This window comes from Peromyscus maniculatus, chromosome 1 (assembly GCF_049852395.1).
Source record: "Peromyscus maniculatus bairdii isolate BWxNUB_F1_BW_parent chromosome 1, HU_Pman_BW_mat_3.1, whole genome shotgun sequence".
NCBI lineage: Eukaryota > Metazoa > Chordata > Mammalia > Rodentia > Cricetidae > Peromyscus > Peromyscus maniculatus.
Genome location: NC_134852.1, coordinates 32,647,323 through 32,673,546, shown reverse-complemented (window position 1 = coordinate 32,673,546; position 26,224 = coordinate 32,647,323). Strand labels below are relative to the sequence as shown.

General features: G+C 51.5%; 2 protein-coding genes across 3 annotated transcripts in view; both read left to right on the top strand.

The window, feature by feature from the left end:
* Positions 1-14,667, top strand: part of Atp1a3 (ATPase Na+/K+ transporting subunit alpha 3) — a 29,321-nt gene extending 14,654 nt beyond the window's left edge. For both annotated transcript variants that reach the window (XM_006988084.4, XM_016006564.3), the window contains exons 12-23: positions 889-1,081; positions 1,305-1,480; positions 1,562-1,698; positions 2,741-2,891; positions 3,329-3,497; positions 10,190-10,344; positions 10,447-10,570; positions 12,074-12,219; positions 12,639-12,769; positions 13,429-13,530; positions 13,815-13,906; positions 14,258-14,667. In XM_006988084.4, coding sequence (XP_006988146.1) covers positions 889-1,081; positions 1,305-1,480; positions 1,562-1,698; positions 2,741-2,891; positions 3,329-3,497; positions 10,190-10,344; positions 10,447-10,570; positions 12,074-12,219; positions 12,639-12,769; positions 13,429-13,530; positions 13,815-13,906; positions 14,258-14,286 — 1,605 coding nt within the window. In that variant the 3' untranslated portion in view covers positions 14,287-14,667. The remainder of the gene's footprint in view (positions 1-888; positions 1,082-1,304; positions 1,481-1,561; positions 1,699-2,740; positions 2,892-3,328; positions 3,498-10,189; positions 10,345-10,446; positions 10,571-12,073; positions 12,220-12,638; positions 12,770-13,428; positions 13,531-13,814; positions 13,907-14,257) is intronic.
* Positions 14,668-22,485: 7,818 nt separating this feature from the next.
* On the top strand, positions 22,486-25,950 carry Rabac1 (Rab acceptor 1). Its single transcript, XM_006988085.4, has 5 exons — positions 22,486-22,658; positions 22,899-23,111; positions 23,322-23,419; positions 25,522-25,623; positions 25,701-25,950. The coding sequence occupies exons 1-5, from the start codon at positions 22,603-22,605 to the stop codon at positions 25,787-25,789; spliced, it is 558 nt and encodes a 185-aa protein (XP_006988147.1). The 5' UTR covers positions 22,486-22,602; the 3' UTR covers positions 25,790-25,950.
* Positions 25,951-26,224: the final 274 nt, after the last annotated feature.

The following is a 26,224-nucleotide window of genomic DNA, read 5'->3' as shown; positions in this document are numbered from 1 at the left end:
AGCCCTCACTGGGGGATTCTAGGCAGGGGCTCTACCACTGAGCCACACCCCAGCCCCTCACTGGGGGATTCTAGGCAGGGGCTCTACCACTGAGCCACACCCCCAGCCCCTCACTGGGGGATTCTAGGCAGGGGCTCTACCACTGAGCCACACCCCAGCCCCTCACTGGGGGACTCTAGGCAGGGACTCTACCACTGAGCCACACCCCAGCCCCTCACTGGGGGACTCTAGGCAGGGACTCTACCACTGAGCCACACCCCAGCCCTTCACTGGGGGATTCTAGGCAGGGGCTCTACCACTGAGCCACACCTCAGCCCCTCACTGGGGAATTCTAGGCAGGGGCTCTACCACTGAGCCACACCCCCAGCCCCTCACTGGGAGATTCTAGGCAGGGGCTCTACCACTGAGCCACACCCCCAGCCCCTCACTGGGGGATTCTAGGCCATTGTTCTGCTGTTGAACTTTGGCCCAGGCTGGCTGAGGGAAAGTAGATAAGAGATTAAAGTGAGGGTTAATGATAGCTGGATCCCCGGGCTAGGGCAGCAGAGGAGAGAGCGAGAAGAGATTAGATTCTACGTACGCTTCAGAGGCAAGCTAACTGCTAGATTTGGGGTGGTTGTACACTGAGTTCCGACAAGGCAGAGAGAAAGTATATGATCCAAAGACAGCTGGAATTTCTGTGAGAGAGATGGACAGAGACAGAGAGACAGAAAAGGGTTGAACAGAGATCTCCAGGACACTTGAGAACCAGGAAGAGGCCTGGAGAGATATGGGCAATGCTCTTAGGCATCTGTCCCATCCTGGCACAGGGAAGGTGCTCTCCCTACCTGGGTGCAGACAACTTCCGGGTTCCCACATGGCTTACGTGTACGGCCTTCTCTGTTGCAGCTATCCATCCATGAGACTGAAGACCCCAACGACAACCGATACCTGCTGGTGATGAAGGGCGCCCCAGAACGCATTCTGGACCGGTGTGCCACCATCCTCCTGCAAGGCAAAGAGCAGCCTCTGGATGAAGAGATGAAGGAGGCCTTCCAGAATGCCTACCTGGAGCTTGGTGGTCTGGGCGAGCGTGTGCTGGGTATGTATTATGGGTGGGGCAGGAACAGGTCTGGCTCTAAGGACCCTTTGGGGCCAGGATGCGCCGTGAATGAATGAGTGGATGAGTAAATGAACAAGTGAATGAAGTCATTGCTGAGAAACGAATACTGGTTGTCTCCTGGCTGTGTGGGAGGCTGACTGCAGACATGGAGGTCTTGAGGCTGATGCCTTCCTTCGTCTACCCTCCTTGTCCCGATCACCAGGTTTCTGCCATTACTACCTGCCTGAGGAACAGTTCCCCAAGGGCTTTGCCTTCGACTGTGACGATGTGAACTTCACCACAGACAACCTTTGCTTTGTGGGTCTCATGTCCATGATTGACCCTCCCCGGGCAGCTGTCCCCGATGCTGTGGGCAAGTGCCGAAGCGCAGGCATCAAGGTGTGTCCTTGGGCAGCTTGGTGGGCGTGGTCAGGGGCTGATGCAGGATGCCAGGCTATCCCTAAAACACAATGATTACAGGTCATCATGGTCACCGGTGATCACCCCATCACAGCCAAGGCCATCGCCAAAGGTGTAGGCATCATCTCTGAGGGCAATGAGACTGTAGAGGACATTGCTGCCCGGCTCAACATCCCTGTCAGCCAGGTCAACCCTAGGTGAGTAGCCACGCCTCCTCCAGATCCTGCTTACAGGGCCCTCCGCTTGGTCCTCAGTACCGCCCCAAACAAATACAAACACAAAGTTTAAAAAAAGCCAGTTACGGTGGTGCATACCTATAATCCCAGCACTCAAAAGAGGAGGCAGGAGGTTGAGAGCTACGCAGCAAGATCCTGTCTCTAAACACTGAGGACTGAGAATATAGCTCAAAGACAGTGCTTTCCTAGAATCCCCCAGTGAGGGGCTGGGGTGTGGCCCAGTGGTAAAACCCCTGCCTAGAATCCCCCAGTGAGGGGCTGGGGTGTGGCTCAGTGGTGGAGCCCCTGCCTAGAATCCCCCAGTGAGGGGCTGGGGATGTGACTCAGTGGTAGAGCCCCTGCCTAGAATCCTCCAGTGAGGGGCTGGGGTGTGGCTCAGTGGTAGAGCCCCTGCCTAGAATCCCCCAGTGAGGGGCTGGGGTGTGGCTCAGTGGTGAGTGCTTGCCTAATAATAAGAGGCTCTGGGTTCCATCCCCAGCACCACTTAAAAAAAAGGTGTGTGGGAAGAGCAGGTTACAGATAATTATATTTAAATATTTCTCTTTGAGACAGTGTCTCACTATATAGTCCTGACTAGTCTAGAACTTGTTAGGTACACCAGACTGGCCTCAAACTCAGACATCTGCTTGCCTCTACCTCCCAAGTACTGGGATTAAAGAAATGCACAATCCCACCTAGTGGTCAGGTTATAAATAATCATAAACAGTTGCTCTCAAAGGATTTAAGGAAGCTCCATATTTCTTCACTCTCCTCACAAACTGTATATTTATGTTTTGTTTCTCTGGCTTCTGGCTTTTCCATCTTTATGCCTGGCTCTTTCTTCTTTCTATTACTCCACCCTCCATTTCCGGTCCCTCAGTCCTTCAAGCCTGGCTCTCTCTAACCTTATCACATTCCTCCGTCAGCCCTTCTCCTCTGTCTCTGTCTGTGGTCTGTCCTGTGCTCCCCCCCCTCTCCCCCCCCCCCCTTCTCACTTGGCCTCTGCTCTTTCTGCTCTTCTCAGGGACGCCAAAGCCTGTGTGATCCACGGCACCGACCTCAAGGACTTCACCTCCGAGCAGATTGACGAGATCCTGCAGAACCACACTGAGATTGTCTTTGCCCGCACCTCCCCTCAGCAGAAGCTCATTATTGTGGAAGGCTGCCAGAGACAGGTAAGCTCCACCTAGTCAGAGGGAGGGCTAGGCCTGGATCCTGGGTCTGAGGGAGGAGGGCTGGGTCTGGACCCTGGGTCTGAGGGAGGAGGGCTGGCCCTGGATCCTGGGTCTGAGGGAGGAGGGCTGGGCCTGGATCCTGGGTCTGAGGGAGGAGGGCTGGGTCTGGACCCTGGGTCTGAGGGAGGAGGGCTGGCCCTGGATCCTGGGTCTGAGGGAGGAGGGCTGGGCCTGGATCCCTGGGTCTGAAGGAGGAGGGCTGGCCCTGGATCCTGGGTCTAAGGGAGGAGGGCTGGGGCTGGACTCCTGGGTCTGAGGGAGGAGGCTGGGGCCTAGACCCCTGGGTCTGAGGGAGGAGGCTGGCCCTGGATCCTGGGTCTGAGGGAGGAGGGCTGGGTCTGGACCTCGGTTCTCAACCTCACCCTTCCTCCTTCCAGGGAGCAATCGTGGCTGTGACTGGTGATGGTGTGAATGACTCCCCTGCTCTGAAGAAGGCTGACATCGGGGTGGCCATGGGCATTGCTGGCTCTGACGTCTCCAAGCAGGCTGCCGACATGATTCTGCTAGATGACAATTTTGCCTCCATTGTCACTGGTGTGGAGGAAGGTGAGCGGTGTGGGGGCGGGGAGGCGGGCAGCAGAGACTGGGTCGTTGCTGGAAGCTTTAGGAAGGAGGGCAGCAGGCCAGGTGTGTAGTAGTATGCAAGGCCTCAAGATGGGATCACAAGGCAGGATGGGCTTCGGGCTTCGGGATTCCTGCATCACCTGGCACCAGTGCAGTCTAGAAGCATTCCAAAGTCCTGTAAATGCAGTCACTGCAAAGGAGGGGATCCTGGGAGGTGTGGAAGGCCCCTTCCCCGATATAGGCTGGGGTTCAGTCATCTTCCAGGGAGGACAGGAACAAGAATGGACACTGAGCCAAACTGGAGGTTCACAATGAGACATTCACTTGAAAGGATGGGGGAGGGGGGAACACAGGCAAAGAAAAAAATGTCAGTTCCTGCAAAGTGAGGTAAGGGAGGCAGGTGTGGGGCTGGGGTTGGTGTAGCAGGAGAGTCCTCACTGCAGAGCCAACCAACACCAGCCCCGTTTCCTGGAGGGTCTAGGAATGACCACAGAGGGGGCTGGTTTATGTTTTATTTTATTCTGATCATTGATAATTCCATTGGTAATTACAGAAAATGCCAAAAAAAAACAAAACAAAAAAACAAACTAGAGTCACTCTAAACTATAACTGTTCGTGCTTGTATCATTTTTCTCCCAGAGTCTCTCCCCCATCTGAAATGTCACTACTTGCTGGGTGTGGTGGTACACCTATAAACATGAGGCTCAGGAGACTGAGGCAGGCGAACTGTTGTGAGTTCTAGGCCAGCCTAGGCTATGAGTGAGACCCTGTTCCAGAAACACACACACACACATACACACACACACACACACACACACACACACACACACACACACACAAAGGGGCGGAGGGGGGGAGGTGTCGGTCAGTACTATAATGAGCCAAGGATGTAGTTCTTTGAGTTTCATCCATTGCACCAAAAGAAAAAGTAAAGACAGGTGGATCTCGGTGAGTTTGAGGCCAGCCTGATCTACAAACAAATTAAGTTGCAGACTAGCCAGAACTATACAGTAAGTAACTATACTATAAAACCCTGTCTCCAAGCAGAAAACCAAAGTATAGTCAAAAAAAGCTGAGCCCACAGTGACAAGCTAGATGCCATTAGCCCTTGTCCCCAATATCCCAGAAAAAAAGCACAGATGCTTCTCTTGTCCCCAGACATCTCTGCCTGGGCGGGACAACGCTCTACAGGCAGGGAAACATGTTTTCTAAAAGCAATTAACAAACACATATAAAATAACAAGTTGTGGGCAATGCTAAGAAGCCCATGGAACTCCAGTTTAGTGGTGCTGGCTATGCTGGAGGCTGAGGAGGTTCACAACCAGGTGCAACTTAGTGAAACTCTGTCTCCAAGTAAGTTACAAAGAGACCTGAGGGTTTGGGGGCCGGGTAGGGGGTGGGGGGAGTGTGTTGTCAGCCTTGCCCTTCTGAAGGGCAAGAGGCTGGGTGGGGTGGGATGGGGACTTTAATTTCCACAAGGGGAAATTACAGATACCAGAAGTATAGTGAGTGGCATGTGACATCCCCTGCCACTGTCACTGAGCTGCAAGTGATCTGTTTCTTCTCTACACACTACCACATGCTGATGTATGTTGAAGTATCCTTGAGTCATTCTTTTACCTAGGGACATTTCAGAATGAGAAACAAATAGCTTCATTAAAGGAATATGATTGCCACATGAGGACACTAGGAGGTCAGAGGCCTTTGGTACAATGAGGACTTTTGCTTTGTTTTGTTTTGTTTTGTTTTGTTTTGATAGGGTCTCAATTTGTAGCCCAAGCTGACCTACAATTCACTATGTAGCCCAGACTGGTCTTGAGCTCACAAAAGTCCTCTTGCTTCAGCCTTCTGAGTGCTGGAATTACAGGTGTGAGCCAACACAACTGGCTGGATTTGTTTTAACAGATACATAAAAACCTAAGAGGTGCACATACTTGCCAGGTGTGCTGGTGTATATGCCTTGGGAGACTAAGGCAAAAAGATTTAGTTCTAGGCGCAGCAAAAAAAAAAAAAAAAAAAGAGGGGTGCTGGAGAGATGGTTCAACAGTTAAGAGTATGTACTGCCGTTGTAGAGAACCCAAGTTTGATTCCTAGCATATTTGCCTGGCACTTCACTAATGTCTCTAGCTCCAGGGCTCTGGCACCCTCTTCTGGCCTCTAAGGGCACTACACTCACTTGCACATCCACCCACACTCATAATTTAAAAACAAACAGCTAACTGGGAGGCATAGTAAAGAATGCCTTTGATTCCAACACTCAGGAAGCAGAAATAGGCGGATCTCTGTGAGTTTGAGGCCAGTCTGGTCTACATAGTGAGTTCCAGGACATCCAGAACTACACAGTGAGACCCTGTCTCAAAAACAAACAAACAAACAAGCCAAAAAGAAAAAAAAAAACCCAACCAAACAAACACCAACTGTGCTTGGTGGAATATGCCTGTACTTCCAGCACTTGGGAAGGACCTCAGGTGTTCAAGACCAGTCTGAACTACACAAGATGTTAAAAAAAAAAAAAAAATCAAACCCCAAAATTGTAGCTCCTAATTGGGTTGCCATGTGATATTTTGATACACATGTGTTGCTTACTGGTTAAATTGGGTTAAGCGTGGCTTCAGCTAGCATTTCTTCTGGGAGAAAATATCCAGTGCTCTTTCTCCTAGCATTTGAGACATTTGGCGTGTGCATAATTGACTGTCGACCTGGTACACAGCAGCACGCCAGTGTCCTACATCTGCGGACTGTTTTCTTTTTCATGTGTCGAGGATGCAGCTCGGGTCCTTGTGCATACGAAGCACACACACCCTGCCTACTGAGCCACGACACAGCCCTTTACTCTATGGTAGCTTAGCACTCGGCATAACTTTAGCGCTTTCCCCGGCCCCCTTTCCAGACTTTCATAACCGCCATCTTACCCTCAACTGTGAGACCAGCTCTCTGTTTTTAACACTGTGTGTGTGCCTGTATGTGCACATGAGTACAGGTGCCTGATGAGGCCCGGGGAGAGTGCTGGATCCCCTAGAGCTGGAGTTAGAGGCCGTTGTGAGCCATCGGACAAGGATGCTGGGAACAAAGCATGGGTCCCCTGCAAGAGCATTATCCACTCATAACCAGGAGCCAGCTCTTCAGCGCCTCCACCCCCACCCCTTTTTAGGAGGAGGGATTTTGAGTCAAGATTAGCCTTGAACTGGTGGCAATCCCCCTGAGATTACAGGTGTGTAACGCCACACCCGAATACGATTAACTCTTTTAGATTCCATCTGTGGGAGAGAGCATGTGGTTCTTGGGCCTCTATGCCCAGCACAAAGGTTTTCAATACCATCTATTTCATTCTTCTGAAGTCTTTTTTATTTATTATTTTATTTAGTGGATGTTTTCCCTGCATGTTTGTCTGTGCACCACGTGTGTGCAGTACCCACAGAGGCCAGAAGACACTAGGTCCCCTGGAACTGGAGTTATAGATACTTGTGAGCTAGTATGTGGGTGCTGAGCACAGAACCTGTGTCCTCTGAAGAGTAGCCCATACTCTTGACCACTGAGCCACCTCTCCAGCCCCTGCTTTTCATTTTTAAAGGAATCCGCCATATCGTGTTCCATGGTGGCTGTGCTAATTTACACTGTGGAAGGCAGCTAGGGCCATGGCTGTGCCACCAATGCTGCCCTTAATGTGGCCCTGACCTGCGGGGTACACAGTTTCCCCCTCCTTCCCTGCCTCCTCTCCAGCTCTTTTCCTCTTGATCATAACCACCCTGTCTGGGGTAGTGTGATGTCTCCCTGCAATTTAATTTGATTCGTATTCCCAGCAGCTATCAATGATGCTGTGCTATCGAACATGGCGTGTAGTCTTTGTTTTTAAGAATTCTTTTTTCTGCCCTTTGAGACAGAGCTCTGTAGCTCTGACTAGCCTGGGACTCCTGGAGATCCAGCTGCCTCTGCCTCCCAAGTGCCAGGACTAGAGGTGTGTGCCTCCACACCCAGCCTTGATTTTTACTGTTGAAACAGTCTGGCTGTACAGTTAGTCCTGGCTGGCCTAGAACTTGCTATCTAGACCAGGCTGGTCTCACAGTTGCTGTGACCCTCCCTCCCTTTACCTCCTATTAGAATTACAGGCATGTGCCACTGTACCTGGCCTATTTGTGTATCCTCTTTGGAGAAATGCCTATTTTAGTCTATTGCCTTTTTTTTTTTTTTTTTTTTGACAGTATCTCATGTAGCCCAGGCTGACTTGACCTTCCTATGTAGCTGAGGATAACCTTGAACTCCTGATCCTCCTGCCTCTACTTTCCAAGTGTTGAATTTACAAGTGTACACTACCACACCTGACATTTTTAAAAATGGGTTATAAAAATATAAATAAAATTGGAATTTTTAAAATCATTATTATTATTATTATTATTATTATTATTTTGGAGTTCTTTTGAGACAGGGTTTCTCTGGGTAGCTTTGGAGCCTGTCCTGGAACTAGCTCTGTAGACCAGGCTGGCCTTGAACTCATAGAGATCTGTCTGTCTCTGCCTCCTGAGTGCTGGGATCAAAGGCTTGCGCCACCACCACTCAGCTTCTTCTCTTTTTTAATTAATTAAATTAATTTATTTCTTTTACATCCTGACCAGTTTCCCCTCCCTCCTCTCCTCCCATTTCCTCCCATCTGCCTCCCCCTCCCACTCCTCTGTTTCTCTTCAGCCAGGCAGGCCTCCCATGGATATCACAAAGCATGGCATATCAAGTTTCCGAAGGACTAAGCTCCTTCCCTGGGCAAGGCAACCTAGTGTGAGGAACAGGGTCCCAAGAGCCAAGCGAGGCGTTGGGGACAGGCCCTGGTCCCACTGCCGAGAGTCCCAGAGGCAGATCAAGCTGTTTTAATGACTTCCCTATGGCTCCACACCTGTGGAAGACAATGGGTGGGGCTGGCCGTGTTCATCCTTAGGTTTGACTTGGTGTGCACTGTACTGGCTGCATTTTTTGAGGCTGCATTTTTTGAGACGCAGCAGACGCATCACGAGCTAACTTGATAGATGTTTGCATATACGGACACCTGAACCCTCTCCAGAATCTAGTCAATAGGAATAACACGTAGAGGGCTTGTCTAGCATATGTAAGGTCCTGGGTGTGACTCATAACACTGCAGAAATAAGAAGCAGACAGACAGACAGAGACAGACACCCGGCTCGCCACTAAAATCCCTTCCTGGCCTGACACCCTCACAGCTCGCTGTTCACTGTCCTGACTTCTTGTCATCTAAATGGGATCATGAAATATGACAATTTTTGTATCTGAATATTATTTTCCTTGAGTTTTTGGGTTTTTTTTTTTTTTATTTTATTTTGAGGCAGGTCTCATTATGTGGCCCTGGGATTAAAGGCCTGTGACAGCAGGCCCAGCATCCACACTGTTTTTTTTGTTTTGTTTTATTTTTGTTTTTAATGTGGTGCAAGGGTTTGAACCCAGGGCCTCATGAATACTAGGCAAGCACTCTACCAGCTGAGCTACAGCCCCACCCCTGTGCCTGACCTTTATCACCCAGTTTAATACCTCAGATTCTCCTGTGAGCTCATGAGTTCGCGGCTCCCCCTTTCCTTTCCTGTGATGCTGCATAATGTAGCCACTACTCACCTGCCGTGCATTTTCAGCTTGGCTCTGATTTGAGGCTATTATGAATATTGCTATGGTAAACATTTGTGAACTTGGTTTCTGGTGGACATAACCAATCATTTCTCTTGGATATAAACCTGGAAATATAGTTAGTGGGTTCATGAGGGTAAAGGATGTTTTAACCTTGATGGAAGCTACCAAACAGGCTTTCCAAGTGGTTCATGATCAGAAGGGTCTATGCAAATGTGAGTGGATGAGGGTGAGGTAGATAGGATGCAAGGGGTAGAGCCCTTGCCTAGAATCCCCCAGTGAGGGGCTGGGGTGTGGCTCAGTGGTAGAGCCCCTGTCTAGAATCCCCCAGTGAGGGGCCGGGGTGTGGCTCAGTGGTAGAGCCCCTGCCTAGAATCCCCCAGTGAGGGGCCGGGGTGTGGCTCAGTGGTAGAGCCCCTGTCTAGAATCCCCCAGTGAGGGGCTGGGGTGTGGCTCAGAGGTAGAGCCCCTGCCTAGAATCCCCCAGTGAGGGGCTGGGGTGTGGCTCAGTGGTAGAGCCCCTGCCTAGAATCCCCCAGTGAGGGGCTGGGCTGTGACTCAGTGGTAGAGCCCCTGCCTAGAATCCCCCAGTGAGGGGCTGGGGTGTGGTTCAGTGGTAGAGCCCCTGCCTAGAATCCCCCAGTGAGGGGCTGGGGTGTGGCTCAGTGGTAGAGCCCCTGCCTAGAATCCCCCAGTGAGGGGCTGGGGTGTGGTTCAGTGGTAGAGCCCCTGCCTAGAATCCCCCAGTGAGGGGCTGGGGTGTGGCTCAGTGGTAGAGCCCCTGCCTAGAATCCCCCAGTGAGGGGCTGGGGTGTGACTCAGTGGTAGAGGCCCTGCCTAGAATCCCCCAGTGAGGGGCTGGGGATGTGGCTCAGTGGTAGAGCCCCTGCCTAGAGTCCCCCAGTGAGGGACCAGGGTGTGGCTCAATGGTAATCTTGTCTGGCCTAGGTTCAATCTCCAGTACCTCACAAAAAGAAAAAAGAAAAAAAAAAAAAAAAGCAATGACATGGGGCTCCAGTGGACTCCAAGTTCTAAGCCTGCTCCTCCCTCTACAGGCCGCCTGATCTTTGACAACCTGAAGAAATCCATTGCCTACACTTTGACCAGCAACATCCCAGAGATCACACCCTTCCTGCTCTTCATCATGGCCAACATCCCACTGCCCCTTGGCACCATCACCATCCTCTGTATTGACCTGGGCACCGACATGGTAAGTTGGGCTACCACCTAGAACAGGGGTGGGGCCACCCTCCCAAGCATGCGCTCTCTTGCTCTCTCTCCACTCACACAGCCTGGTCTCTCTTCCATTCAGGTCCCTGCCATCTCCTTGGCCTACGAGGCTGCCGAGAGTGACATCATGAAGAGACAGCCCAGGAACCCACGCACAGACAAACTGGTCAATGAAAGGCTCATCAGCATGGCCTACGGGCAGATTGGTGAGGACTGCTGGGTCTCAGAACCGTGTGCTAGCCCAGCAGAGTGGGAGTGTCCCGGTCTGAGGGCTCAAAGTGTGAGGCAAGAGCCTCTACTTCTGGGGGCCACACCGCGGAGCCCTAGAGGGTGTGTCCAGGAAAACAAAGCCCATGGGGCTGAAGCAACCCATGTTTGGATTCCTCTTAGGTGGTTTTATGTGTGAGTGTGTGTGAGTGTGTGTGTGTGTGTGTGTGTGTGTGTGTGTGTGTGTGTGAGTGTGTGTGAGTGTGTGTGTGTGTGGTTTGTTGTTTGTTTTTTTAAGTATCTCAAGCAACCCAGGCTAGCTTCCAACTCACTATGTAGGCAAGAACAGCCCTGAACTTCTGATCCTCCTGCCTCCACCTCCCAAGCACTGGGATTACAGGCATGTGCTACCACACCCAGTTTATTACTGGCTGTGGATTAAACTCATTGCTTCATTGCATGCTAGGCAAGCAGGCACTCGGCCATGTGTGCCGCACCCCCAGCCCCTTTCCTCGTCATGTTCTCTGTTGTTTTGTTTGAGGCAGGGTCTCACTGTAGCTCTGGCTGTCTGGAACGGGGACAGATCCATTCCATCCTGAGTGCTCATGGGATTCCAGGCGTATCCAGACATTAGCATCATCATTATTGTTGTTTATGTTTATTTACTTATTTAATTTTTGTTGTTGTTGTTTTGTTTTGTTTTGAGATAGGGTTTCTCTGTGTAGTTTTGGTGCCTGTCCTGGATCTTGCTCTGTAGACCAGGCTGGCCTCGAACTCACCTGGCTTTGCCTCCCTAGTGCTGGGATTAAAGGCATGCACTGCCACCGCAACCCAGTGTGGTTGTTTATTTTTGATGCAAGGTTCTCATTATGTAGACCAGACTGACCTTGAACTCACAGAGATCCACCTGCTTCTGTCTCTCAAGGTCTGGGTTTAGGGGCACACCCCACCACGCCTGGTTATTTTTATTAGTATTAAACCTAGGGCTTCTTGCATGCTAAGCAAGTAATTTACCACAGAACCACACCACTAGCCCTTCACTCACTGGCAGATTCTAGGCAAGCACTCTGCCGCAGTTACGTCCCCAGCCCTCTTACTTTTTACTTTGAGGCAAGGTCTCACTAAGTTGGCCAGGTTGGCCTTGAATTCATCCTGTAACCCAGCCAGGCTCTGAGTTCATGTTTTAGTTTCCTGAATAGCTGGGGTCACAGACCTGTGGTAACAAGCCTGGCTCCTCCAGGATATTTAGAATATTTGGGCAGCCTGGGTCCGGTAGCAATGGGCCTTGGGGGGGGGAGGGTCATCCATCTGGATAGCTCCCTCCCCAAGTCCCTGACCAAGTGACCATCTCGGACCCCACCACCAGGGCCTGGAGATGCCATGGCTTAGGCAAGAAGACTGAGTGGCCCGTAGACGACTGTAATGGTCTCAAAATCACTGGAGAGCGCCGAACATGCTGCCGGCTCTCTCCTCACGCTCCCCTCGGCTCCCTTCTCCCCCAGGGATGATCCAGGCCCTCGGTGGCTTCTTCTCCTACTTTGTCATCCTGGCGGAAAATGGCTTCTTGCCTGGTAACCTGGTGGGCATCCGGCTGAACTGGGATGACCGCACCGTCAACGACCTGGAAGACAGTTATGGGCAGCAGTGGGTGAGTGGGGCCACGCGTGTGCCTGGGGACCAGAACAACAGCTAGTTCAAGTCCCCTGCTGGCCTCTCTGTCCTGAGGGCCACATCCAACCACTCTCCCTGAACTCTCTACAAAGCCGAGCGTGGGTTTTCCTCACGTCTCCGTCCATCCTGTCAAAGCCTGGCTCCTGTTTGTCACTAATGGACACCCACAGGGTGCTGTTTCCTTCCTAGCAAACAATTAAGGCCCCCTGATACTTCGTTCTGAAAACACCTGCGTCTTCCTTTGCTCCCAAGAGGAGCCCAAGAAGCTCAAGAAGGAAGGCCCATTTGAAGTCCTGGAAGCCCCCGTGCAGGGGGGCGGGGCAGTGAAGGACTCTGGGAATGGGTCACAGGATACCACCCCACCCCACCCCACCCCTGTACATCTCCCTTCCGCAGACATACGAACAGAGGAAGGTGGTAGAGTTCACCTGCCACACGGCCTTCTTCGTGAGCATCGTGGTGGTCCAGTGGGCTGACCTGATCATCTGCAAGACCAGGAGGAACTCCGTCTTCCAGCAGGGCATGAAGTGAGGGCCTGCGGCTGCACCCCACCCCGGTCTGCCTGTGTCTCCCCCCACTCCCCCTGAGCTTCGGTTGTTCTGCCTCAGGGTTGCTTTGCTCTTGAGGGGCATGTGTTTTAGATTCGAAGCTGGTCTCTCTCCCTTGTGGGTGGAGGTGGCGTGCTCTGGGCCTCCAGATCTCGCTTTCATGTATAACCATTGCTTCTATAAAGCTGTGCCTGCTTCTCTCTTTCTCTTCCTTCCCTTCTCCCCGTCTCCCTCCTTCCCCCTTTCATCTTTTTTTTCCCCTGCTTGAGACAGTGCCTTGGTATTTAGCCCAAGCTAGATTCGAACTCACGGCAATCGTGCTGCCTCAGTCTCCCAAGTGCTGGGGTCACATGCCTGTGCCACCACGCCTGGCTGCTTCCTCTGCCACCAGCCCTCACATCTCTCATTGTCTCTGTGGCTCTGAGTCTCCAGCTGGCTCTCTCCACATTTGCTTCTCTGCCTGGGTCCCGTCCTCTGCCCCACGGCCTTCGCTTTTCCCCCTGTGCGCATCGTGGCGGGCTGGTGACTCAGAGTCTTGCTCCGTTTGCTCCTCCACTCATGTCTGGGTGTCTGTGGGGTGGGGGGGCCTGGCGTGGGGGTGGGCTCCAGGTCTAGCCCTGTCTTGTCTGTGCCTCCAGGAATAAGATCTTGATCTTCGGCTTGTTCGAGGAGACGGCCCTTGCTGCCTTCCTGTCCTACTGCCCAGGCATGGACGTGGCCCTTCGCATGTACCCTCTCAAGTGAGTGCCCAGGCCGCCCAGGAACTCCGCACTCCCACGCCTTCTACAGCCGGGACCTCAGCCTCCGATTTTTAACCCACTGGCCCTGGTGTTTCTGTGGATGTCCCAGTTCGATCCCCCGTTGCCAACCCTATTCTGATGCCACCAAGCCTCCCCACCTCTCAGGGGGACACTCTGCAGATCCCCAGGCCCTGTGCAGGATCCAGGCCTGGAAGACTGGCCATCTGGTCCCTCCACATCTGGGGACACCCCTCACGTCCCCTCTCCTCTTTTCCTCTCTGCAGGCCTAGCTGGTGGTTCTGTGCCTTCCCCTACAGTTTCCTCATCTTTGTCTACGATGAGATTCGCAAACTCATCCTGCGCAGGAACCCCGGGGGTGAGGGCTGCGGGGCCGGGCCGGGGCACAGAAGGTTGGGAGGAGAAGCAGAGGGAGGCTCTTCCACCAGTGGCTCTCGGGATGTGTCCCCTCTCCTTTCCTCTCCCCTCCTCTTCCCATTTTGCCCCTCCCCCTCCCGTCTCTCTTTCCAAGTGAGACTGTGTGCCTTGAGACAGGGTCTGTGTAGCTCAGGCGGCCCTTGAACTCGTGTCCCTCAGGGCTGGGATGGCGGGCCTGGCACCACGCCTTGTTTCCCATGCCCCTGTTTCTTCCTAAGCCCCTACCCCTCACGTGTATGGCTCTCTGGTCTGTCTTCCGTTCTCACTTTGTCTCTCCCTTCTATCATTCCAGGTTGGGTGGAGAAAGAGACCTACTATTGACCTCAGCCCACCACATCGTCGCCCGCGTCTTCCCTGCCCCCAGCCCAGGACAGCCCTCTCCGACCCCCCTGTTTTGTACTCTGGGGGGAGGGGCCTTCTCTCCCCGTGGCCCCCCTCTCTCCCTGTGGCCCAGCCTCGCCTCCCACACCTTGGTTACCTCCCACTTTTCCCTCTCCTCTCCCTCTGGCTGGCTTCTCTCCCCCCACAGCCCCTGCCTTTCTTCCCCCTCCCTTTTCTGCGCCTCCCCCTCTCTCCCTGGTGACCCTGTCCCTCACCCCCTCCTTGGGCTCTTTTTTACTCCCCTCAGCCCCGTCCTCTGGCGGATGCCATTTCCGGTTCTAATTCTGAACAATGATCAAATATATCAGTGGGGAGAGAGAAGCTGTGTGCGTGTTGTGCCTGCTAGCCAGAGCCAGGGACAGACGGGGCGCCCTCTGCCAGTGCCCAGTGTTGGGTGACTCACACGAGCCACCTCATGAGTTTAGCCGGTAAGGGGTGCCACAGAATCTTGGGTGGTGCAGAATCCTGCTTTTGGATTCTAGGGAGTTAGAATTTTCAACCCAATGGGCTGACGGACAGGGAGTGGAGGAGCATGGGACTTGAATGGTAGGTAGAAAGGGTCTTCTCCTTCCGAAAGGGAGGTCAGGGCCTGATGGTGGTGATAAGTGCTGATGCCCCTTCTAAACAGTGTCCTAGTATTCATCAGTGTGAAGCTGGGCGGTGGTGGTGAACACCATTAATCCCAGCACTCAGGAGGCAGATGCAGGGGGATCTCTGTGAGTTCGAGGCCAGCCTGGTCTACAGAGTGAGTTCCAGGATGGCCAGGGCTACACAGAGAGACTCTGTCTTGAGAAAACAAACAAAGAATACTCATCAGTGTGAGGCACAGGGGGGAAGTGACTTGCTGATGGGCACAGAGCTACGGAGAAGCGGACAAAGGGCTTTGGACCGAGGCCATCCAAGCTCTAAGTTATCATGCTCATTTCCTCTTTCACTGAGGTCAACTTTCACACATTCACACCCTCGAGTGCACAAAAACAACAAGAAACTTTGGGGCTGGAGAGACCAGTGCTTCAGAACACTTGCTGCTCTTGCACAGGACCCGGGTTCGAGTCTCAGCACCCACATAGTGGCTCACAAAGTATCTGCAACTCCAGTTAGTTCTAGGGGATCTGATGCCCTCTTGTGGCCTCCACTGGCTCCAGGCATGCAAGTGGTGCAGAGACATGCATGCAAACAAGATATACATACACATAAAATAAAATTGAAATTAAACCAGGCATGGTGGCCCACTCCTTTCATTTTAGCAGAAGCAGATGAACCTCTGTGAGTTTGGTTGAATTCAGCCTTATAGACACAGCAGGTGTTAGGCTAGCTAAGGCTACATAGTGAGATTGTATCTCAAAATATTTTTAATTAGAATTGAAAAAAAAAAACTATTAAAAAATGTGTGTGGTGGTGTGCATCTGCAGTCCAAGCACTGGATAGACAGAGATGGGTGACTGTTGCTGCTCACTGGTGCCCTCTTCTGGCTTGCAAGGACACATGCAGGCAGAACACTGTATATATAATAAATAAATAAATCTTTAAAAAAAAAAAAAAAACAATATGCAGCCAGGCACGGTGATGCACACCTTTAATCCCAGCACTCAGGAGGCAGATGCAGGGGGATCTCTGTGAGTTCGAGGCCAGCCTGGTCTACAGAGTGAGTTCCAGAGCAGCAAGGGCTACACAGAGAAACCCTGTCTCAGGAATAAATAAACAAATAAATAAATGAATGATGCACTAACACCCAACATCAACTTATGGCCACCACACACAACGTGAACACATATGCACATATACTCACATACATGTGCACACACAAAAACAGACACTAGTACCATACATGCACATGCCCTTGCCTAACTTGTGAAAAATTCAGGGTTCCATCCCTAATGTAAGTAAATAAATACAATCCATAATTCGACACCAAAATAAAGTATCTGTGTAATCGCCGCCCAGGCAAAGGGACAGAACCTTTCTATCCACCTAAGAAACTTCCCCTTGCCTATACCCGCTGGCTCCTCTCCAATGACAATGTCATGCTAACTTGTCTGTTTTCTCTTTCTTTTTTTGCCATACTGAAGCAGGTCCTTGCACATATAAAGCAGGGACTCTACCACTGAGCCACACCCCAGCCCCTCACTGGGGGATTCTAGGCAGGGGATCTACCACTGAGCCACACCCCAGCCCCTAACTGGAGGATTCTAGGCAGGGGCTCTGCCACTGAGCCACACCCCAGCCCCTTACTGAGGGATTCCAGGCAGGTGTGTCTGTTCTTGAACTTCATACAAATGAAATCTTACAGCATCTTTCCATGCTTATGATTTTGATACATCTATGAGCATCTCCATGATGTCATGCGCATCATCACCGCTCTGTTCATGGTATGACTCTAACACATATTTCTTATTCAGGTCCCTGTTGGTCCACATTTGAATCGTGTCCATGTTGGGGCTGCTGGCAATAGGAAGAAATAGCCAGTCATCTTTTATTATTTATTTTATTTATTTGAGGCAAGGTGCTGATATATAGCTCAGACTGGCCTCTTTTTTGCTTTTGGGTTTTTTGTTGTTACTTATTTTTTCAAGACAAGGTTTCTCTGTGTAGACCTGGCTGTCCTGGAACTCACTCTGGCCTTGAGCTCACAGAGATCCACCTACCTCTGCCTCCCAAGTTCTGGGATTAAAGGCATGCATGGTTTTTTAGGGATTTAATTTTTATTATTTTAATAGAGTCTTGCTATGTAGATCAGACTGGCCTCATATTTACAGTGATCCTTGTACCTTGGCTTCCCAAATGTTAGGTTAACAGGCATGTCCCAACACACCTACTTCTTAGGCCCGTTTAGCTGTAATGGAAACTTCCAGAAGCTATCTCCAAAACATGGATTGGGCATTTTGCATCCCACAGGGTAGGAAAAACCCCAACGATTCCATGTTCCTGCCACTAGGTGGCAGTGGCAATTATTTTAATTTTAGCCATTCTGATTGGGCAGTTAAACTTCTTCCCTGGAGTTAAGCAGCTCACTCACCAGTGCCAGTTGAAGGAGGGCACCAGGCCTTCAGCTTCCCAGTGCAGGAATCTAGGTGGCAAGGATGCTGCGGGCCCTATGAGTGAGTGTGTGCAGATGCCAATACACAAGACAGCCAGCTGATGCTTGACCAGAGCCTAACAACCTAACAACACACACAGTGGAAGGAGAGAACCAACTCCAGAAAGCTGTCCTCTGACATTGTGCCTGCACACACACACACACACACACACACACACACACACACACACACACACACACACGGATAAATAACATAAAGCTTTAAAAATAATCAAGTACCTGAGGGTGGCTCAGGTGGTACACTACTTGCCAACCAGAGCTCTGGGTTTGATCCAAAGCCTGCATAAATCAGGTGTAGTGCCACATGTCTGTGATCCTACAGCATTCATGAGTTGGATACAAAAAGATCCAAAGTTCAAGGTCGCCGGGGTGGTGATGATGCACACCTTTAATCCCAGCACTTGGGAGGCAGAGGCAGGTGGATCTCTGTGAGTTCAAGGCCAACCAGGACTGTTTCACAGACTGTCTCAAAAAATAAAAACAGCAAAAAAGTTTGAGATCATACTATCCTAGACTGCAAAGTGAGGTGGAGGTAAAGAAAGAAAAAAATAATAATAAAGAAAAGCTGGCCATTTTCTAGTGGTACACACCTGTAATCCTAGCACTTGGGAGGCAGAGGCAGGAGGATCAGAGTTCAAGGTTATCCTTGGAGCCCTATGCACCATGACCTCTGGTCAGCTCAGGACAAAATGGTCCTGGGAGGGGTTACACGGACCAAGACCTCTTTGGGACACCCACAAAGTCTGCTGCTTCCTTTGTTTAGTGCCAGGGAGGTACATGTGCTTAGACAGGTGGGCACAGCACAGCATAGAAAGTGGGGGAGTCTCCATGAAGTCCTGCAGCGGGCATTATGAACCAGGTCTCGGGTTTGTGCTATTATCTTCCTGGCCTCCCAGTGCCACTTGCTGTGGGAACTCAAGAGGCAAAAGAAGAAACCGCTGGAGAGAGCTCAGAGCCAAGCCCTGTCTCCCACAATCTTCTCAGACGTCCATCACCTCCAACTACCCATAATCCAGAACCTATCTACTCTTAGGGTCCATGAGAAGTCCCATAAAAGACCACCAGTAGTGCATGCAATCAACAAGAGCATTTAATAAAAAATTCCAGCATGCTGGGGTCAAACCATCTGACAAAGGGGCAAAGCAGTGACCCCCAGAGAAGCTCGCAGGCTCCTTTTAAGCAGGACTAGGGGGATTCCAGCTGTGGTTCAGTGTACTTTGAAGTGATTGGGTATAGACTCTTACTGGTACAGGAATCATTTTTTGATTGGCTCGTGACATATGGTCAGCAACTGTGGCTGTAATGTCAGGGGTCTGTCTGACTGGAAATAGCAAGAACAGTTCCTGCTTGTGGCTGGGTAGGATCCTGTTTGGCTACCAGACTGGACGTACTTCCTGAGGGTCTGGTTGAAGCCAGACCTGAGTCAACATAGGATGGTAATACGGGGCAGAGGCCTTAACACACTGGTCCCTGGGGAAAACAAAAACAAAAAACAAACAAAAAATAACTGGCCCTGTTAGGGGCCCTGTTAGAAAAGGGGACAGCGCTTCCTCTGCCACAGGCCTCCTCTCTCTCAGGAACCCAATTACTCTCCTCCCTCATCGCATCTCCACCTCAGGGTCCTTTCTTCCACTGTCCCGAAAGGCTCTTTTCCCACCTGCCCCGTTGCCCAGAGCCCCATCTTAAAAATCTTTATTTGAGGGTCCTGCATCCTCCCTTTTGACTGCAACATGAATTCTAATTGGTCTTAATAAAAACCCGGGGTAAATGCTGGAAGGCCAGAGAAGAAGCCACTGTCGCCTCTTACCTCTCTGACTCCTAAGACCGAAAAGGGCTGAGGTCCTGTCTTTGTCCCGCCTTATCACTTCCTCTCTCTGCTGTGGGATGTTCTGTATGTCCTGTGGGAGCCCATTCTCAGGTTCCTCATGGCGTTACCCAGCAGGTCCGTATAGAGGATGATTAGGACCATGGGCCTGAGTGCAGGTGTTTGAGATGGTCAAACTTGGCTGTGCTGGGGGATGGTCTGTATGTCAAATTGTTCTGATTGGTTAATAAATAAAACCTGATTGGCTGTGGCTAGGCAGGAAGGATAGGCGGGACTAACAGAGAGGAGAAATAAAAGGACAGGAAGGCAGAAGGACTGGCTGCAGCCGCCGCAATGACCAGAGACGCTCCAGCCACCGCCATGACCAGCAGCATGTGAAAATGCCGGTAAGCCACGAGCCATGTGGCAAGGTATAGATTTATGGAAATGGATTAATTTAAGCTATAAGAACAGTTAGCAAGAAGCCTGCCACGGCCATACAGTTTGTAAGCAATATAAGTGTCTGTGTTTACTTGGTTGGGTCTGAGCAGCTGTGGGACTGGCGGGTGACAGAGATTTGTCCTGACTGTGGGCAAGGCAGGAAAACTCTAGCGACATCTCTCAGCCCAGCCGTATCGCTTCCTGTCTCCTGTCTGTACAGACCTCCAGACCTCTATGGTTAACTAGTGACTTAGCTCCACCCTCTGAGCTCCAGACAAGCTTTATTTGTTAGAGCACAAACAAAATATCTCCCCACTTGCCACTTCCTGCAACATCCTTGCCTTGGGATCCCATCGCCCTCCCCTGAAGCACCACCTCCCACTGTGGTAGCTCTGCATCTTTGCTGTGGTCTGAGGAGCAGACACTTGAGAGTCAAGAAATAGAAAGGCTTTCAATTAGTCTTTATAAAGAAACTGAGTGGTTCCCATAACAACACTCTTCCCAAGTTCTGTCACTATTTCCAGCACTCTGACCTTGTGCTGTCAGTCTCTCATTAGTGTGTGGGCTAAGTGTACATTCACAGTGCTTCACAGACCTTCTGAAGCAAGGCTGGATCCTGGGTGGGACACCTGAACACAGCTTCCTGCTGAGTGGCCCACACTGTAATCCCAACACTGAGGAGGGGAGGGGAGGCAGGAAGGTCAGAAGGAACTACAAAGCAAGTTCTAGGCCATCCTGGGCTACATGAAACCTGTGAAGGGGCCCCAAAATAGCTTGACCGCACAGCAGCCATGACAGGCTTAGGGGCCTAGACACAGCCTCTGTGACAGGCTTACTGGCAGGCAACAACCAGACCCAGGAAAAGCCTTAAGCTGATACCACCCAGGGATCCACCCAGGGATGAGGAAGTACCTGACATCCCCAACATTCTAACCATTAGATACGGTGGCCAGATGTCCTTGAGTCTAGCACACACCTATTTTTGTTTTACAGATACCCCTAGACAATTGTCAGCCAATCAGGGTCCTGGACCCTGGAAATCCCCTCACCCCAACCTCTGCCATTATAAAAACTCTGCCCCACCTGAGCTCAGGGCTCTCGGCTCTCACCACTGCATGGGACAGACAGAGGGACCAAGCTCTGGAGCCTGAAATAAAGGCTCTTCGCTTTTACATGTGGGATTCTGTCTCCCTGGTGGTCTTTTGGGGGTCCCTATGATCTGGGCATAACAAAACCCTATCAAAAATGGAAAATAAAGGGGCTGGAGAGATGGCTCAGAAGTTAAGAGCACTGGCTGCTCTTCCAGCACCCACATAGCAGCTCACAGCTGTCTGTAACTCCAGTTCCAGGGGATCTGACACTCTCACATAAATATACATGCAGCCAGAACACCAATGTACATAAAATAAAAATAAATCATAAAAAAAGGGCTGGGTAGTAGTGTCACATGTTTTTAATTCCAGCACTCCAGAGGCAGAGGCAGATGAATCTCTGTGAGTTTGAGGACAGCCCAGTCTACAGAGTGAGTTCCAAGACAGCCAGGGCTATGTAGAAGGACCCTTTCTCAAAAATGAATAAATAAATTTCTTTATTTTATTTTACAATACAATTCAGTTCTACATATCAGCCACGGATTCCCTTGTTTTCCCCCTCCCACCCCTCTCCCCTTCCCCCCAGCCCACCCCCCATTCCCACCTCCTCCAGGGCAAAGCCTCCCCCGAGGACTGAGATCAACCTGGTAGGCTCAGTCCTGGCAGGTCCAGTCCCCTCCTCCCAGGCCGAGCCAAGTGTCCCTGCATAAGCCCCAGGTTTCAAACAGCCAACTCATGCAACGAGCACAGGACTCAGTCCCACTGCCTAGATGCCTCCCAAACAAATCAAGCCAAATGACTGTCTCACCCATTCAGAGGGCCCAATCCAGCTGGGAGCCCCTCAGCCATTGGTTCATAGTTCATGTGTTTCCATTCGTTTGGCTATTTGTCCCTGTGCTTTATCCAACCTTGGTTTCAACAATTCTTGCTCATATAAAACCTCCTCTTTCTCGCTAATTAGACTCTCGGAGCTCCATAAAACAAAATTTTTAATGCAAATAAAAACGAGCGTTCGGAGAGATGGCTCAGTAGTTAAGAGTGTGCCTGCTGCTCTTCCAGAAGACTAGAGTTCAGTTCCCAGCACACGTTTTGAACAGCCTGTAATTGTGACTTCAGTTCCAGGGGATGTAATACCCTCTTCTGGGCCTCCCAAGGCACTGTCACTCATTGGCACACATACATAAATACATTTAAAAAAAAAGATTTTTAAGTTATGTGTATCTGTGTGTGGGTAAGTACACATGAGTGTGTGTGTGTGTGTATGTATATATGTATATATATGTGTGTATATATATATAGAGAGAGATGGATACACACAAACATATATATATAAAATATATATTTATATAATATTTTAAGGGAAGAAAAAGTAAATGAATTCCATCCCAGACTTGCTCAATCAGAATCAGAATATCTGAATCTGTGGCCAATGTTTTATTAAGCCCTCTGGAGTCAGGATGACAGCTCTGCATGGTCCACGAAATCATGCAGAACGCCTGCTTCTGCTTTTAGAACTCCATAAAATCCTCCATCCTGACAGCCCCCCTTCCGGACTCCACGCTGCATGTTCTGAAACTACAGTTCCCACAATGCCCCGAGGCTCCAGCCGCGATCTTAGCCTACATCTCCCAAGGTGTCTTGAGAGCCAGGCCGCCCTCTTGCCGCCGCGTGAACTACAACTCCCACAATGCTCGGAGGCACAACTACCGCCCCCTAGGGCTCCAAGCGGCGCCACGTCCAGAGAGTACGGCCTCGGGTGGGGCCGGCTGGGTGCTGCGGGGCTCGGGGCTGTTTATAGCGGTTCTCCGAACTACAGTGCAGACATGGCGTCCCAGAAGGACCAGCAGAAGGATGCGGAGGTGGAAGGGCTGAGCGCCACGTGAGCGAGCAGGGTGTAACCCCCATACCCGAGATGCAGGAGTCCCGGCCCCCAGGCATCGAGCTCTCCTTTTCAGAGATGTCTCCTCAGCCCCTCACCCCTGGGAGGGACTCGGGAGTGTTAGCTCTCTCCCAGGACCTTTCCCCCTAGGAGTTCAAGGTCATCCTTAGGACCATGTGTGCTGGGATCTGGGGTCCGGGCCCCTGTTCCTGCTTGCAACTGATCTGCCCCGCCCTTCAGGACCCTGCTGCCCAAGCTGATTCCCTCCGGCGCTGGCCGAGAGTGGCTGGAGCGGCGCCGTGCGACCATCAGGCCTTGGGGCACCTTCGTGGACCAGCAGCGTTTCTCGCGACCCCGAAACCTGGGCGAGCTTTGCCAGCGCCTGGTACGCAACGTGGAATATTACCAGAGCAACTACGTGTTCGTGTTTCTGGGCCTCATCCTTTACTGCGTGTGAGTGCCTCTGCTCCCCGGCCCCCTGTTTCCAGGCCCCGCCCCCACGAGTTAGCTGTGCCACCCCTTGTCACCAAAGGACCAGGTTTGGTCTGTATTCCTGAATCCACCCGACCTGGATGCAGTATGACCACATGTGACGTCCAAGGCTAGAGGGGCCTGGCTGACACATCGTCAGATGCCTGAGTCTTGTCTCCCACGCTCTTCCAGGGTGACATCCCCTATGCTGCTGGTGGCTCTGGCTGTCTTCTTTGGCGCCTGTTACATTCTCTATCTGCGCACGTTGCAGTCGAAGCTTGTGCTCTTTGGTGAGAAATTCCCTGCCCGAATGGATCCCCGGGCCTCTCTGATCATAGTCTCATAGAATGCAAACCTACGAATATTTGGGACTCGAGTCGGCCCCACCGAGGTGTACACTAGAGTCTAAACTTAGTCCTTAAGGGCTCAGACATGCCAGGTGCTCCCCTCCAGCCTCAGCTCCCCAAACCCAGAGAGACCCCTGGAACCCCTGACTCCTCTGTCTCCCGTAAAATGATTCAATCTTCCCAATCCCTCCCAAACCCCTGCGGAAAGCATCAGCTGCAGGTACCCACACTGGACACCAGGTGGCGACCTTATGCAGGCCTAGATCTGCCTGCCTTTCCATGCCTTGGTCCTAGTGGCGGAACTGGAAAGATACTGGGTATTTTCAGAGGAGGAAACTAAGACCTGTACGCCCCGTGGCCCCAGACTGGTACCAGGTACCACTGGGAATAAAAGTGACAGGAAAAACCCACTGAGGGGAAATCCCAGGTTTGCCAAGGCTACTGAGACAAAGTCTGGGCCCAGCAAGTTAGGTACAAGACAGAGATGGACTGGGGCAGAGGAGCACCTGAAGCACAAGAGAATTTGGAGAGAGAGAGAGACAGAGAGAGAGAGACAGAGAGACAGAGAGAGAGAATGGAAGGACGGAAGGAAGGAGGGAGGGAAGGAAGGGAGGGAGGGAGGGAAGGAAGGGAGGGAGGGAGGGAAGGAAGGGAGGGGGAGAGGGAGGGAGGGAGGGAGGGAGGGAGGGAGGGAGGGAGGGAGGGAGGGAGGGAGGGAAGGAAGGAAGGAAGGAAGGAAGGAAGGAAGGAAGGAAGGAAGGAAGGAAGGAAGGAAGGAAGGAAGGAAGGAAGGGTCTCATTATGTAGCCTTGGCCTGCCAGGAGCTCACCATGTAGCCCAGGCTGGCCTCCAACTCACAGATTCCTCCTGCTTCTGCCTCCTGAGTGTTGGGATTAAAGGAGTGTGCCACCATGTCCTAGCCTTACAAAATTTGTTAAGCACTCAGAAGGCAGGTCCTCTGGAGGAGCAGCAGGTGCTCTTAACTGCTGGGTCATCTCTCCGACCTGCACAAACCAGATTCTTGTGAAACACATCAAAGAACACATCCTCAAAACCAGAAGTACTGGCATTTGGGAGGCCGAAGCAGGAGGATTGCTGCAAGTTCAAAACAAGCCTGGACTTCAGAGTCTTTTTTTAAAAAATCAAAATAAGGGTCTGGAGAGATGGCTCAGTGGTTAAAATTGATTTCTGTTCTTGCAAAGGACCTAGGTTTGGTTCCCAGCACCCGAGTCCCCGAGTCAGGTGGGTTTCTCATAGCCACCTGTCACTCCAACTTTTGGCCTCTTCAGGCACCTGAACTCTTGTGCACATATGCCCAGACAGGGCGCATGCACATAACTCAACATAATAAATAAAATCTTTAAAAATTAGCCGGGCAGTGGTGGCGCACGCCTTTAATCCCAGCACTCGGGAGGCAGAGGCAGGCGGATCTCTGTGAGTTCGAGGCCAGCCTGGGCTACCAAGTGAGTCCCAGGAAAGGCGCAAAGTTACACAGAGAAACCCTGTCTCAAAAAACCAAAAAAAAAAAAAAAAAAAAAAAAAAAATCTTTAAAAATTAAAAAAAAAAAAAAAGGACAAAAATCCTTAGGTCAGACCTGGCTATGGGGCCACCAGCCTGAGATCCTGGTAACCAGGCTGGAACATGAGACTAGCCTAGTCTGAAGAGAAGTGGTCTGGGAGCTCCTAAGGGAAGTGGCACTAGAGAGCAGAGCTGGCGCTGAGGAAGCAGGGTAGGGCCAGGGATGGGAGGCCCTGATGTGAGGAGTCTGTATTTTCCCCCTCGAGATAGGGTCTCTCTGTGTAGCTTTGGTGCCTTTCCTGGATCTCACTCTGTAGATCAGGCTGGCCTCGAACTCACAGAGATCCGCCTGCCTCTGCCTCCTGAGTGCTGGTATTAAAGGCGTGTGCCACCACCGCCCGGCAGGAGTCTGCATTATTACATAGAAGGTTCCAGAGCTTGAGACACTAGACTGATGGAGGGTGGTTCTGGTTTCCTCTGGAAAAGGGTCAGATAGAAACAGCTGCCTAATGCCATCTGTCCCCAGGCCGGGAGGTGAGCCCAGCACATCAGTACGCCCTGGCTGGCAGCGTCTCGTTCCCCTTCTTCTGGCTGGCAGGTGCTGGCTCCGCTGTCTTCTGGGTCCTGGGTGAGTAAAGGGTCTGGGTAGAGTGAGGTGGGGGGCCAGGTGAGAGAACACACCCTGAACTACCCATGGTCCTACAGGAGCCACACTGGTGGTCATCGGCTCCCATGCTGCCTTCCACCAGATAGAGCCGACGGACGGAGAGGAACTGCAGATGGAGCCAGTGTAAAGTCTCAGGACCTGCCTGCCTCACCGGCCACCCCATCTTCTTCTGTCTGTTGTCCTGCCTGGCCTTGCCGCTCAGCTTGGAGCCTCCTCCACCTCAGGCCCCAAGCCCAGGGAGAGCCTTTGTCTTGGGAAATAAAGCTGTTACAGTTGCTACTTGGCAAATGCTTTCCTGGTATTCATAGGTAAGGAGGGAGTTTCCTGAGAAACTGGGCCTGGAGAGGTGGCTCAGTGATTCAGTTCCCAGCACCCACATGGCAGCTCACACCTGTCTGTGACTCCAGCTGCAGGGCATCCAACATGTCTGGTCTTCTCAGGCGTTTGCACTCATGTGCGCATACACACACCTACATGTAATTAAAAATAATAATAAAAGCCGGGCGGTGGTGGCGCACGCCTTTAATCCCAGCACTTGGGAGGCAGAGCCAGGAGGATCTCT

Excerpts from the sequence above, each read along its gene's own strand:
- Rabac1 (XM_006988085.4), top strand. The coding sequence starts at position 22,603 with ATGGCGTCCCAGAAGGACCAGCAGAAGGATGCGGAGGTGGAAGGGCTG. Across the intron at positions 23,112-23,321 it reads GGCCTCATCCTTTACTGCGT|GGTGACATCCCCTATGCTGC; the intron begins GTGAGTGCCTCT and ends ACGCTCTTCCAG. Across the intron at positions 23,420-25,521 it reads GTCGAAGCTTGTGCTCTTTG|GCCGGGAGGTGAGCCCAGCA; the intron begins GTGAGAAATTCC and ends ATCTGTCCCCAG.